At 35.7% G+C, this 15,571-nt stretch overlaps 1 protein-coding gene across 1 annotated transcript; it reads left to right on the forward strand.

Annotated features, from left to right (window-relative positions):
• The first annotated feature begins 1,131 nt into the window (after positions 1-1,131).
• On the forward strand, positions 1,132-14,055 carry LOC102586824 (regulator of nonsense transcripts UPF3). The gene is made up of 13 exons (XM_006349252.2): positions 1,132-1,499; positions 3,842-3,948; positions 4,164-4,259; positions 4,343-4,441; positions 4,589-4,668; positions 5,864-5,977; positions 6,380-6,524; positions 10,445-10,506; positions 11,679-12,042; positions 12,336-12,434; positions 12,565-12,671; positions 12,776-12,828; positions 13,316-14,055. The coding sequence occupies exons 1-12, from the start codon at positions 1,360-1,362 to the stop codon at positions 12,812-12,814; spliced, it is 1,452 nt and encodes a 483-aa protein (XP_006349314.1). The 5' UTR covers positions 1,132-1,359; the 3' UTR covers positions 12,815-12,828; positions 13,316-14,055.
• The last annotated feature ends 1,516 nt before the right edge of the window (positions 14,056-15,571 follow it).

Genomic DNA, 15,571 nt, shown 5'->3' on the forward strand with positions numbered 1-15,571 from the left:
ATTAAAAAAATCACAAAAATGAAAAAAAAAAGAAGATAAATGAGTTTTTTTAAAAAAAGGTGACATATCACTTTGTCTATATCTAACTTTAATATATATAGAGATATAGATATAGATTTATGTTTGTTAATATTTTAATTAAATATTTTTGTGAATATTTTAAATCAAATAAAGAGGAGAAGACAACAAACAAATCCTTTTTGGAAAAAAAAACCGGATGACAATAAAGGTAAAAGAAAAGTTTTAACAAAAAAAAAGGAAAGTTATTGAGAAGACATTAATAGTGGAGTAATAGTGAGGAGAGAGAAAGTGTAAATGTAGCTATTTTTCTAAATTAAATGAGAAAAATGTGAAAAATTTGAGAAAAAAATAAATTGAGATCCTAGCCAAAAAAGCATGTCACATTAGCGATTTCACATCCAGCTTTATATATAGATATAGATTTTTTTGTGGGACCAAACATGTCCTGAATTCATAGAAAAAAACTTCCAAATATTTCTTCTCCATACTGTTGACCGTTGAAAAGACAAATAACGAAAAGTTGCTTCGAAGTTGCAGTTGATGGTCAACTATTCATCATCGCTTTAGTAAGCTATTGCCTCGATTGAAAAGACAGCTGACGGTTGTCCATGATAAATTGCTAAAACTTATACTCTACTAATTTATTTTGGTAAATAAATTGAGACCCTGGCCAAAGGCCACATCAACGATTTCACATCCAGTTTTATATATAGATAGATATAGATGCTTATAATTTAAGTTTTTTTTTCCTGATTTTTCTCACAATTATTTTTATTTATATATTTTACTTTTCTACCTTTTTTGTTGTGAAAAATAGCTTTCACATGTTATCTCTTTTTACGACATGTTGTTGTCATCGTTATATTTCATATATATTCTATATTTTTTTTCATGAATATAAAAGATATCAAAAATCAAGTACTCAATTTTCTTTATTTTTAATTTAATTAATAAATTTTTTAAAAACTACTTCCTCTTTTAATTTAACATTTACATTTATTTTCCTATTCTCAAACGAAGGAGAGAAAAAGGAGTCTAAGGAAAATAAAAGGCTTTTTGACAGCACTGCGTCGAGTATCCGTAGTCGTAATAATATAAATAAATTCCTCTTTCGTCACTCTCTCTATAATTCTTTCTTCTCTCTCTCTAAAATTTCTTCTCTCTCTGGTTTTCTCATGCATGAACAACCACCATGAAATTGGAAAAATTAGGGCACAACAATTGTGAATTTCGTCAATCGATGTTGTGGAACTTCTAAGGGAAGATGTGAATTGTGATTTCCGATTTTCTTTATTTTCGTTTTCTTGGTGTGAAAGATCAAAGGAAAAAAGTATTCGCATGAAGGGCCCGTTAGATCGATCAAAAGTAGTGCTGCGGCACTTGCCGCCGACAATTTCTCAGTCCATGCTTCTTGACCAAGTTGATTCCCGATTCGCTGGTCGATACAACTGGTTCTGTTTTCTACCCGGCAAGTCCAGGTTAGGGTTTTGAGTTCTTGGTTTTCAAGCAAATTTTGGCCTTTTTTTTAAAATACAAATTTTACTTATTGGGACTGATTGTCTAGGTAATAATAACCGATTATGGAAAAAAAGGAAAGAGAAATCAAAGATTATATCAGGACTCTTGATTTTCGAGTTCTTGATTTTCAAGAAAATTTTGTGTGTAGGTAATATGGTTCCTGGCTCCTGTCATTTTACTTATGCATAATACTGGGTCTGATTAAGATTGTATAGGTAATAATAACCCAACCCGACAAAAGATATAAAGAAAGGAAGTAGAGCAAATCAAAGATTCTATCAGGAGTCTTGACTTCTTGTTGTTTTTGAAGCAAGTGTGTTCACTTAGAATTTTGATAGGTTGTGAACTTCCGAATTTTTTAAAGATTTTTATTTCTTGAATGGATAAAATTGGATATTATTGAAAAAATACAGCACCAACCAAAGATGCAAGAAGTCATGTTATGTAAGCATGCTTTATAAGTATTCCTTTATATTGTATGTGCTCGTTTAGGTTTCAGATTGTCAGTAGTGTCACTGATTGATTGTCATTTGTTGTTGATTGGAGAGACAGGTATGGTTTTGGTAGAAATGGTTACACAAATACCAGATATCCTGTTAAAAAGTGGTCACGCTTGAGGAGTTGAATGCCCCTTAAAGAAAAGAAAACAGTACTGCAATAAATATTCCCTCCCCTTTTGTTTGCATGAAAAGAGCATGGTTGCAAATGAGATCGTTGTCGGTGTAGTTTGTCCATATTGTACTATCATTCTTTCCTAGCTTGTTTTCTCTGGTGAGAGACCGGGGTCTTCTGGATTGATTTACCTGTACCTATGATTTTGTCCTTATTTTCCCTTCTTTAATGTCTCTCATTATTTGGAGATCTCTTTTGGATGGTAAATTTTTTTGCAAAATTAGTACAAATACGAATTGAGCAGTTTATCCAGATAAGGTGATAGCCTTTATTTCCTTGACTTGTATAGGTATTTTTGTTAGAGATAACGACCGGGTGTGCTGCATATTGAAGAAAATTGTGAACTAGATTGCCACCTGTATGAGAGGGATTTTCAGTGACACCTCTGAATCTAATTTAAAGCATTGTAGTTTGTCCAGTCCGTTCTTTCCTTATTTTGTTTTATTCGGATACGTGTTGATACGGGTTTTCTGGAAATTGATTCATCAAATTTATCGCCTTATCTAGAAAACTAACTGGAATTTACGTTTTTGTCCTAGCTCGCCTCATTTACCACAGTCCTTGCTAGTTGGAGATTTTTTGTTGGATGGTATATCTTTTTTCAGAATCTATAGGGAATTGAATTGTTTTGCAAATTAGGGAGATCATCTTTACTGCCTTGACTTGTTAGACTTTAGTCAGAAATACTAACTGCTGTGGTGCTGTTTGGAAGAAAATGCTGAACTAGATTGCCACCGTAAGAGGGGTTCACACTTTTGGAAAGCAGATTTTGAAGTCCCTTATCTGTGATTTTATCCTTTCTATCTCATTTTCTTCTGAATGGTATGCCTTCCTCAAATTTGCTTGAAATAGGGGGTTGAATGTTTATCAATGAAGGATGATCTCACCTCTATTGTTTTGATTAAAAATTAAAATTGATGAGGTGCTGTTCTAAAGAGAATGTTGAACTAGATTATACTGCCACTTGGGCAAATGGGTTGCCCACAACTGCTTTTGGTCTAATGTAACATCCTTTTGCGTGAGTATTGTAGTTCTTATCTTTGTCAAGTTTGGTCCAAAGGACCCTTTATTAGTCTATTTTACCCCCCCCCCCACAAATAAAATAAAATAAATACACAAAAACACACACCCTTTTTTCTTTGTTTTCTTCCTTCTAGGCGATCTTTTGGATTGCTATAATCCTATAACTTCTTATCCACATCAATGCATGCTTAGACATCTTAGAAAACATTGTTAGGGGATACTTTATCTCCATTTATTGGTACTTCCTATTTACATTTACTCACGTGTGTTTAACCTGTGTACATAGTACATACATTTTTTTTATAACTGATAGTATGTATATTATTATATAGATGATTATCCTAGTTTGCCATTCACTGAAGTTTCAGTTGGATCAATGTCCTTGATGGATTTTATTTTGTTTATCTTTATGTCCATTTTAATTTTTCTTTATTATTTACTCTGTTGGTAAGATTATTTAACTATGTTGCAATTTTTAAAAAATAATTGTCCCAGCATGTTCTTTACACAACATGAACGTACTATGCTTTAGGTTGTCACAGGTGGACTTCTTTTTTCAAGGTTAGCGTCCCTCATAGTTTCCTTTACCTCAAATTTTCTCCTGCAGCCAGAAGCATCAAACTTATTCAAGAGCCTATATTGAATTTAAGATGCCAGAAGATGTTATCGAGTTTGCAGAGTTCTTTGATGGACATGTTTTTGTAAACGAGAAAGGTATAGAAAATTTGGCCTATATCGGTATTTCTCCCTACCATATGATGTTTAAAATTGTTTTAAATCCACCCGGACATTTTGCTACAGGATTAAAGTTCTTATCCTGTTAATTTTAACGAAGAAAATTTTGAGCCCTTGCTTTATCTGGGTCCTGACAGTTCTCAGTTTTGCAAGTATATTAATATGTTTCTTACCCTAGTGTATGTCTGTACTAGGCACTCAGTTCAAAACTATTGTTGAGTATGCTCCTTCACAGCGTGTTCCAAAACACTGGTCCAAGAAGGATGGCCGTGAAGGAACCATCTTGAAAGGTACTAAATCAATACGCTAATTGCATCTGACCTACCGCTATCTCCTCTAGTCTTCACTCATGGTTAAGTTGATGCCCTTGTAGATCCTGAATATCTGGAGTTCCTTGAATTTATCTCAAAGCCTATTGAGAATCTTCCAAGTGCAGAAATACAGTTGGAAAGAAAGGAAGCTGAACGCGCTGGTTAGTTTGAATATTTATCGAATGCATACGCTGTCCTCCTGCATCAAACTGAGGCTTAATCTATTAATGAGAGATGTAGGATAGCAAACTATAAAGGTGGATTACATGTTCTCTGAACTTAAGTTTCACTTCTTATTTGGTTTTTAGGTTCTGCAAAGGATGCTCCTATAGTTACTCCTTTGATGGATTACATACGTCAGAAAAGAGCCGCCAAGAGTGGAGCTCGGGTAGGAGATTTCGTGTTATGAAATATTAACTTGTTGGATTTTCATTTGAGGTCTCTTTCTCTCTCTTACCCCCTCTTAGTACATTCACCTTTCCCCAAGCTTGCCTGGGTCTGCTTGCACAGGGTACGCCTTCTACATTTTCTTAATCGTTATTTGGTAAAGGATGTTTTCCCTTCCCTTAGTGAGAGAGAAAATAAATGGGTCTTGTAATGATTAGAATGCTCCTGCTTTCTGTCGGTGTATAATATGACCACGCGAGGAACAGAAAATACATTTCATCATTCCGCGTTGAATTATCCTAATATACCTCCTCTTTTGTTCAATATTTTCGTTTCGTCATGAGATCAGTGCTCCAAGAGAGTCTAAGAAGCTTGCAATTTTATATCCTATGCTGCCTGATGGTTAATTACTTTCTTGGGGAAAAACATGAATATGTTACTTTGATCTGTGGTCTCCTTTCAATTTCTTTGTTAAGCTATGGACATCAGTTGTATATTCTCACAAATGGAGACTTTGTTTGGGTTACAAGCAATTCACCATCCATTCGCACCATTAGCGGTGGTACATAGTTAGTTCACTCTAAAAAAACTTATGATGAATGTGAACCTGTTCTTTTGACATTAATTAAAAAAAAGAACGAAAGAAAAGGGTCACAAGCCGCATAAGTTTTGAGCATAAATAATGTGAGAGCATGGTAAGATGATATGAACAAGTTGCTGATAGCGGCGGAAATATTCACTCGTGGGACCCTTGATGCATCAAATAATTATTTGAAAATTAGGATAAGTTCCCTTTCTTTCTGAAGTTGCTGGGTCAGTTTTCCATGTTGTGTACTCTGTAATTACATTAATAGATCTAAGCAAATCAAAAGTTTGATGTTGAGGAATTTATTATGTATGCTACCTACTTATGCTTAAAATGTAATACGGTAAATTAGGGACAGAACTCAGAAGTACAATGATAACTAGACTAAGTACAGAAACTGTTACAAAATTCGCTCTGGGTTAATTTATTGTGACAATAGATGGTAAGAGTTCCAGGATTTCTGTGAGCAGACTGAATCTGTTGGCAATGAGCTTTTCCATTAACCATCTTTTACATTGGCTACACTTCTCAGGAAGATAGTATACTCTCAATTTTGTGTTTACCAAGTTTAAAAGATCAGTACTAAGTTTTTATCCCTGGTCCTTGACAGAAATCTATAGCTAATGGGAGACCAACCAGAAGAACTAGTGGCACATCCACAGGAAGTCCTAGCTCAAGTGCATCTAAACGAAGCTCTGAAAAGAGACGGGCTTCCACTACCATGGTAAGGGTGCCATACTGTCATGTTCCAATCCAACGTTTTTGCAACTGGTACTCCTGGTTATAGATCTGTCTATCTATTTCATGCAAATATTCTGTGTTTGATCTTCTCTCAGTCACAACATCTGTGATCTATGCGCTTGTGAAAACAATAATATACCTGATTCGACTTCTGTATCAGTTTTTCGCTGTTAATTTTCCTTACCTCTGATAATTGGTTGGAGATATTCTTTTAATTGAATTATTCTTGGTATGGTACTAATGTTCATGTATGCATGTCTGTTTTTATATTTTCAACTTTGATGTGGACAGTAACTTTTGCTCTGGGGATATTTCTTTTGATGGATATGTGGTTAGTGTCACTTCTTTTTTCTAGTCGCTTATGGAACTGTCTGATCGTGTACAGTATGTTCTTCGAGATAGTTCTAAGGCTGGGAGTGGCAAAGACAAAACATATATTCTAGCTCCAAAACGTGATGATCAGCAGCGTGCTGAGAAGTCAGGTACCTCTGCTGCTGGATCTGTGGCTAATGCAGTTGAAGAGGAAACTGGTATGCCTACACTTTAGTTGTCAGTTGTAATCACATGTTTGCATGCTTGTTTGTCTATTATCATCCCATGAAGGCAAGCCTTGGAGCAACAGAGAAGCGCTTGCGTTTCTACGGGCGACCAGGGTTCTAATTTTGGAGCCAACCTTTCCAATGGGGAGGTGAGGCTGTCTACGTTCCCCTTCCACCGAACCTTCATGGAGAGCCTTCTGGCACTGGGGTCTGCCATTTTTCTTACATGTTCTTCTTTGAAGCAAGGAACAATCATAAGTCATTAGCAAATTGACATGGTTTTGGACTTTTTTGAGAATGACAAAGTTAAAATATATTATTTGTACCTCTACAGTGCGAGCACTGGACTTACATAATAGTACAAGAAAATCTTACTAAAAAATTTCATCGTAGCATCTTTTTAATTGACAAAAACATCACACCAAAAAAGACAGCAGCTCTAAACATGTGGTTTCAAGCTGTGTAGGCCCTTCCAATAATCAAAATTTCAACAGCTCTGTTCCTTTCTTTCAATACATAGTGTGTGTGACAGTGTTTTGAATACTTTGGATATTCATGACTTTTCTCCCATTCCAGCTTTTGTATTGTTAATCTCAGTGTCTTTGGTATCATCACTTGATGGGTGTCAAAAAGATTTATGAACATACTCCAAATCTTAGATGCTATAGGGTGATGAAGCAGAGGATTGGGGTTCGTCATATCCTTTCATAATACAATACCGACCTGTCATTCCGCTTTTGATCAAGCTATATTGGCTACGGGGTGATGCAAAAGGAAGATATTGGGGTTTGTCATCTCCCTTCACAATACAACACCTGCCTAATGTTATTCTGCTTTTGATCAAGTTATATTGACATTATTTTACCTTATCTAAAAGAATCCAAGTTATATTGAGTTAATAAACTTTTCATTCAAGGCAATCCAATCACACATGCAACTTTACTCAGGCCTCTGGTTTTCCATAACATTTACCAGGGCCTGCTAACAGTTCAAACAGCAAGCTATAACTTTCTTGACACTTTTACCAGTTAGCAATCCTTGTTCCTTTTTTTTTTTTTTGGGGGGGTGGGTGTATAGTCTGGTGGGAGAATCTAGATTATCTAGCTGCCAATCATGGGTCATCTAACCTTTCTTGTAACAAAAATTTCATGGAATGCCTTTTGACCAGAGTGAACTCTAATCGCAGCGAAAGAGTTTGTTACTGTTGTTTATTAAATGTGTTACCAGTTTCCCAAAAAAAAGTGGATGGAGTTATTAACGTGAGGTAGATTCTCTTTGTAATGGTGCTCTTTCAGTTACTTAATGTGGACTTCTACCTTTGATTTGGTTAGACAGTATGAAATGGTGGGGGGTTTCACCCGCACTCTCATGTTGGCTGCATATGTTTTGACCTATCACGCAAATAAAAAAGAAAAAAAGGTGCATTCATATGAGCTGAAGATGCAGCATTCCTTAATCCTGAGCAGACCAAAGACGTGTTTTTATTAGGTAGAACTTGTTCCAAGATAAAATTATGCTAGATGATACTGATATTCTTTATTAAGGAAATTGAGCGATATGTTTAGGATGGCTCAAATGGAAAAGAAAATCTTTAATTGTTGAAGGCTGGAATGAGTTTACCGAGTTTTCGCGGAGTATTTAAACAATTGGGGTTTGTTATATAAATATCTGATGATGTTCTTGAAATTCATCTGCAGATGTTACTTATTCCACAAAAAAGAAAAAAGAATTCCATTCTAGAGGGATAACTAGTGTAAATGAGACAATGATCTTCTGTCCACTTGACATGTCTCACAGAATTTAGACTGGAAGTAAAGAAGCTTTTTTGCTGGTTTATGTTTTGATAAGTAAAAGAGAATATCAACTCCATTAATGTGGTGAGAGAAAGTGGTTAAGGGAAATTTGAAAGAACCCAAGATGGCTGCTCTAGGAAACAATGAGAGGAAATGGAAGGTCGGTGGGTGATAAGGGGGTGAGAGTTCTTAATCTAGATCTTTCAGCTGCATTTTTTGGGTTAGGTAATACATAGATAGACACTTAAAAGTTGGCATAACTGTCAAATAGACACCTTAACTATGTCAATGTTAGATGCACCCTGTATTCTTGGCAAAAGTGTCTCGTAACCTCACACTGACATGGCAAAATGCATGTCTACGCTCAAATTTGAGCGCATGAAAGTCCTTCAAAATTTTTTTTTTTTAAAATTATATGGGCCCCACATTTTCACCCCCGCGTGCCTCTTCCAGTTTTCCAATAACTATATGAGGCAAAGAACAAATATTTGCATAAAACTGAAAAGAACATTTGAAATCCATACCTCATTCTTTCTCCCTAAAGCATAACATGGATTATTGATACCTATGCTAGTAACTAGTAAGTCTTTTTGTTTAACCGACAGTTAGAAATTAGACTTCTACCTGCCAACTCCTGAACTTTTCTCCTTTCTCATTATGAAGTCACAAGGTACTACTATTACATATCTTTTGCCCATTGCCACGTTTTGGGTTTATGATGGAAGCTCTATCAGTGATTTCCATCAATGTATGGTAACAACTAACAAGTGAGACAACAAAGTACAATGAGGCAATGTCCTTGTAAAAAAAAGAAGTAAAATGAGGTATAATGTCTAAATGAGAGTGAAGCAGGCAGATTGACTAGGTGGCTTCAAAATGGGACTATGGCCTCAAAGTTGTCATCTGCCAGAAAGAATGTGGGTTGCTGACAGTCCGATAACAGAGCCTCATAGTAGAGCTCAAAAGTCTCTATCTGAACTTCCACAAAGTCTTGCTGTCAGATCTTCTGATGACCCTCAATCGGTGAATGTCTCGAAGTAAGATTTAACAATTGTAGTATTTTGAGTTCGTTTGTTATGAAAAATGAACTGGCGTAGAAGATGGCACAAGAGGGAAGGGGTCACAGGAGGTGGTCGGATTCCAAGTGTTCTGAAGGTGTATTTATCGTTTACCAATATGGAAAGGCTTAAATTTTTTAAAATAAAAATGGGGGTGAGGGCTGGTCCTAACCATTTTTCTTTCTAATTAAAAGGTGGCTTTTATTTAATGACCCTGCCATTTTTTCACATTTGGTCAATTGACGTGTCATTGGCGATTGTATTACACACGGGAGATCTAACGGATTGATGGGTTTCCGAGACACTTTTGCCAAGAAGAGGTGTCTATTTGGTTGTTTGCAAAGTTAAGTTGTCTATCTGATAGTTTCTGTCAACTTTATGTGTCTATCTATGTCCTTGGCTTAATTTTATTAAAATAATCTCCCATTCACAAGTAATATACCAAAAAGTAGAGAAGCTACAACATAATATGATTCTCTAACAACAGTATTGGAACCTCATGGGTGCACTAAAAAGAACTAGGAATGAGAGGCTATTCCTTACAGCTGCCTGTGTTGAGTGATGACTCAAAACCTGAAATGGATTCCTTCATAAGGATTTTCTTTCTTGTTGTGTTATATTCTTTATTGTTATTAAGCTTATGAACGATAACAATCTTTTACATTTTAATTTATGATATCGATTGAAAATTTTCACATTTACCAGTTTCAAAAAGAGTAATTTGTGATATTGATCAATCAGCATATGTGCTCTGAAAATTGTCTAAGGGGGATGGGTAATTGTTGATTTAATTGAGTTACCAAGTGTAAGACATGATGTGTTCCATCAGGGTCTATTTTTTATCTATTATACTAGATCGATCTGTCGCTGAAGATAGTCTAATTTAGTGGCTTCTAACTTTTGATTGAATTGAATCACTGAGAATAATACACGACCTTTTTACTGTGCCTTCCTTTGTGAGGGTTTAAATTTTGGATTGTTGACTTCCTTTCCTTCCCATTCTTGACATTTATTTTTGTACGTTGTTTAAAATGTCTAAGATCCTCTATATTTGTTCCAGGTGGAGCTGCTGATGTTGGGAAGAAGAAAATCCTGCTCTTGAAGGAAAAGGAAAATCCTAATGTAAGCTTCACCTTCTACAGACAGTAGTTTTTTTGGTTACAAGCTATCTGTGTTTGGTTATAGTTCCTTTTTTGGGGAAAGGGGTGGGTGGGGTGCCACACTGAAAATGAAATTAGCTCCTGTGCACCTTGGGTTGGGTAACTTTACTTTCATAAGCTCTGGAAGTGAGAGACATGTAGGCTAATCTCTTTAACTAACCAGTCCAGATCATCCCTCATATTCTTGACTCCCAAACTTCCGGACAGATGTTATCAGGATCAGTGGAACATTTTTGTGCATATAAGTTGGTCCATCAAACCTTTTTAGGTGATCTAAACTGCAATAAATTTACTTCTAAGCCACTGTAAGGCTGTTTTTGGTAAATATAAAACTGACTCTTTGCCGGTCGACACGTTTGTATAATAATTTAATGCTGTAATGCACGTGACAGAATAATCTTGCTTACCTTGACAAAGAAAAGATGGCCTTGAAGTAGTTTGAGCTTAGTTGAGGTACTACCGTACTAGATGCCAACGTGGCTAAAGATAGTTTCTGCGTCTTAATACATGGTTGTCTAGGGTTTAACCCCCCCCCCCCCCCCCCCCCCCCCTCAATGCTTGTGTCTTGCTACTTTTTGCTAATATTATTATTGTCTATTGAGCGGTCACAAAGTTCTGTCATTTCATCTGTTTTCTGATGTAGAGGGGAGTCCCTTGTTGTGTAGATAGTTAGCTTATTTCATTTGATGTGTAACAATAATTTGTATTCACCACTTAAATATATTTAACACCAACTCGGTCTTAATCAATAATATGGATTTGTTCATCCCGAAAAATGTATCCTGGAGATTATTTTCAGTTTATATTTCTGAAACTTTATAGTTGCCAGAGCTTGAGTCTGCTGTATTTTTGGTGTAAACAAGATTTGGTGGGGAGAGGTAGATAGTTTAGCAGATTTTATAGCTCAATTGTAAAGATTTTACCCAGTTTTGGCTTTTGAAATTACCCCCTAGGGGCTGTAAATTCCACCTCATCAGGTTTTGCTGATGAGTTTGATGTGAATATAAAGTTACCTTTATCAAAAAAAACTTTATACTTGCCAGACTTTTCTTTCGTACATAGGTTTGTAGTGGTTCATTGATTCAGGACAATGTGGCACTTATTATTACAATAACTTCATCTGCTCTGAAACAGAACCAGCGTCGTGAGGCAAGTGGAAGAATCATTAGAAGTATTCTTCTCAAGGATGCTCGTCAAAATCAGGCCCCATCTGCATCCCAACAAGATAAACACAGGGTGGATAAGGACAAAAAGCCTCCTAGGCCACCAAGTGTCCAGTTGTTTCAGAGAGAAACTAATGGAGCTAATGAAGATAAGGTTCTTGGAGCTGATTTGCATATTGTCCACACTGAGAAACAGGAAAAACGCACTAGGATCAGGGATAGGCCTGATCGTGGTGTTTGGACTCCTCTTCGTCGTTCTGATAGTTTACATGCTAGTGATGAATCTTTATCTTCATCTGCCTCTCAATCTTCCGAAGTGCCAGATTTTGTTGAAGGTTTGTTCACTAGTATCAGTCATGTTTAGTTTGTTTTGACCTTTCCGCCAGATGGTAGATCTTGGTTGAAAGGGGACTTTTCTGCTTTTTATTCTCTCGTCTCTCATCTCTCATCTCTATCAGGATCGGAAAGAGTATATTTATCATTTCTTATATCTCTTTATTAAGAGTGGTACTTACCTCAAAAAAAAAAATCTCTTTGTTAAAATTGACATGTGTTGGAGTTCACTAAGTTTTCTTTTCCCTGGTTTTTTCTTTTGGGGAAACCTTTCTACTTTTTACTATTTCTTTAGGAAGTCAAGGTGAAACCAAACATGGTCTGGCAAATGCTCGTGGTGCGGAGTTCAGACCCATGGGAAGTGGGCGTAATTCTTATTCTTCTTTTGACAATGGTTAGTTATGTTTATGGTTCATGGAATTTTGTGATTCTTGCTATATGTGAAGTGATATGCTCAATAGTCTTTTCCCTCTTTTCATCAGTGGGACCTGTTTGATCACTTTTGCTTTATTCGATGGATCTAGGTACTTATAAACATGGTGGTCGTCGTGGTATGAGGGACGATGGAATTTCAGTAGGGGAAGGAAAACCCTTAAGAAGGGGAGGTCCTTCTAGCTATGGTACCCATGAGGTATGCCTTTTGTTTTACAATGTTCCATATTTTAGTGTATGTGGTTGTGTTTTCTTTTGTGTATTTACTAATTTGCTCACATAGGTTATATGATTTTAATGCAGAAACAAGTGTGGGTCCAAAAGTCAAGTTCTGGTACTTAGTTTTGTCTCTAACGGTAAGCTTTAAAATTGGCTGTTCGTTTCTGTCTCCAAGAACTTCTGGTTTTCATTTTCCTGACATTGCACGAAAATATTTGATAGATGAAAATATGTATCCAAGAAATTGCTTAACAGATGAATAAATGATTGGCATCAAAGTGTTGTGGATTACCACAGCAGTCAGGCATTTGAATGTTATAGTGTCACAAGGATATAATTGGTTTTGCCTAAAAGTGTTAGTGGTAAAAGCCTGGCCTATATCTTTTGCCTGAGTGCAATCTAGCAGGTTAATCGATTCAAACACTGTGGACTCTTGAGCGATTACTGCCTTCATTTTTTTTTATTTTTTTTTTATTTTTGGGGGGGGAGGGGGGTGTTTGTTAAGAAGGGCAATGAACTCAGGGTATTTTAAAAACATCCATGTGAAAGTTTTAATTAAGAAATTAACTTATGGAACTCTTCTTTTGGTGGAGTCTTCAACTGTGTTATCTGTTTTTTCTGCAGCGAAATGCTTGGTTTTTACCATATAAGGTGTGCATGTGTAGTGGCTGGAGCTCTCTTTGTTGACACATCATGTATGAGCAAAGTTGATGGAGCAAAGATAAGGATTTGAAGGCCTTACTGGAATTTTTGACTTGCCAGGGTGATATAAAAACTGGTATATACTGCTAAAGTAGCCTTGAACTTACTAAATCGAAGATGGCTGGAGTAGGAGCAAGAAGGAAGAAAGTCGTGTCAGTGACATATATACACCACAATTTTCAGCTGGTGTACCTTATGGAGCCTTTTTGTCGGAGCTGTGGGTATCCTTGTTCCTGTGATCAGCTCATTATCAAATAATATAGTTCTGTAGATGGAAGGTTTCCTTTTATACTGTAAATACAAATGTGGAATTGTGTGAAGAGTGCGCCTATTAATCCCATACATATGCTGATAACACCATGTTAGTTCTAATCTCGACTGATTGAAGATTGTCAAAGAAGGAAAGCTTGGAGTATGCTCTGCCATCTTTGTGGAGGCTTATTATAGTCGTCTAAGCAGGTGGTATTGCCAAGGCATTGAACAGATGGATTCAAAGTGATAGTCACTTGTTTTGTGTCTGGATTTTGGGGGTATGCTAGTGTAAAGTGTGTTGCTGAAATGAAAGAGCATCCTGATCTGACTGTCAAAAAAAAAGATAGTTATATATGGTTGTAGATCAACTTTTGTTGTACTTTTCTGGGTTACTTTCCTCTTGTTTGTTTCGTCTCCTGGCGAAAAAAGCACCTTATTCTAAAAAAAAATAATGCAACTTGCTACACCCAGTGAAGATGCAAAAAAGATGTGGTTTTGATACCTTCGAATGACCCAAGCTTAAAACAGTTGCTGCCATATAGTAACAATTATACCAACAATGGCTACATGTTGATTAAAAGACTGGTAATATTCTCCAAATGATGTTTTGAGGTAAATTCTCAAGGTTTGCTCTTTCCCTGAATTGGAGAGAACATATTTTGTTGTGTGCTCAGAACTTGAAAAAAGATGAAAAAGTGAAGGATTTAGGATCACCAGCCTCTAGTAGGCCATAAGATTTGGTATGCTTTTGCCTTCACTTTTTTATTTTCTTTGGTTTTGATGGTTGTTGAAAAGCTTCATCTTTGGCCGCATGCACCTTAGCTTGGACCACTGATTTGAAAATCTCACTAGCATGGAAATAGGTATAGGTCAATTAATTGACCCCATCAAGGAGTGTGATTAGATGAATGATGATTATCCATTATATTAATCAGCTGTTTTAGATTCGAGTTCTATAAATGGAGAAATTCATGGTAGGCAATGCTTCTCCTTTAATGGATACTTACTACGAATCTAAATTAATAGGGCCAATAATACCTAATTCCAATGATTACACCAAAAAAAGAAGTTGTAGGTTTATTGACATGTTGTCTAGTCCCTCCTGGATGGTCCTTCATTTAAAAGGGACCAGTCTATGTTATGGTTTGCCCTTTTTTTTTTTTTTAGTTTGCAGAAAATTATGCACATAAAAGAGTATATATATAGAGAGACTCAACCTTTTTCTATTCATATTCACATTATAATTATGCATGTATTCAAAAGTATAGTATTTATATGACAGAAATGAAAGAAAAGTAATCTTTTTCTAAAAGTAAGACTAAAATGTTCAAACACATGTAGGGTAGGATGATTTAGGGAATCACTAAATTATTGTACCAAAAATTCCAAATTAGAATGTATACTGATCCTTCAAGAAGAAATATTCTAACTCGTGCTTTCTTAATATCATTTTCTATCACAATCTTTCTAATCAAATGTTTTTTTTTTTTATAGTTATAATTATATTACTGTTTTGTAGTAAACTAATAATGAAACCTCGAGAAAAAATTAAACTTATTTTTACTGTGCTAGTACCCTAGGTATGTGGGTGGCTTTACTTTTTTGAAAGTAGAGAAAGAATAGTACTCCCAAAAAAATATTTATGAGATAAAAGTCAACAATGTGGGATGGGTCCATGTTTACTTTTGGGATAAAGGTCTGAAAAATATCTTAATTTTGATCGAATTTGCTGTTGTGATACTAAAACTTTCATGAGGACCTATTACCTCCCTAGACTATTTTAATACTGTATTTTAAACATATATATTCGTCCATGTGGACATAAAAAATAATGCAAAATTATAAATAGTAATGTGTCCACGTGGACACATATATACCTTTAAAATATACTATTAAATAGTCCAGGGGGTAAAAAATACAGTATTA

Source organism: Solanum tuberosum, unplaced genomic scaffold (assembly GCF_000226075.1).
Source record: "Solanum tuberosum cultivar DM 1-3 516 R44 unplaced genomic scaffold, SolTub_3.0 scf00105, whole genome shotgun sequence".
Taxonomy (NCBI): Eukaryota; Viridiplantae; Streptophyta; class Magnoliopsida; order Solanales; family Solanaceae; genus Solanum; species Solanum tuberosum.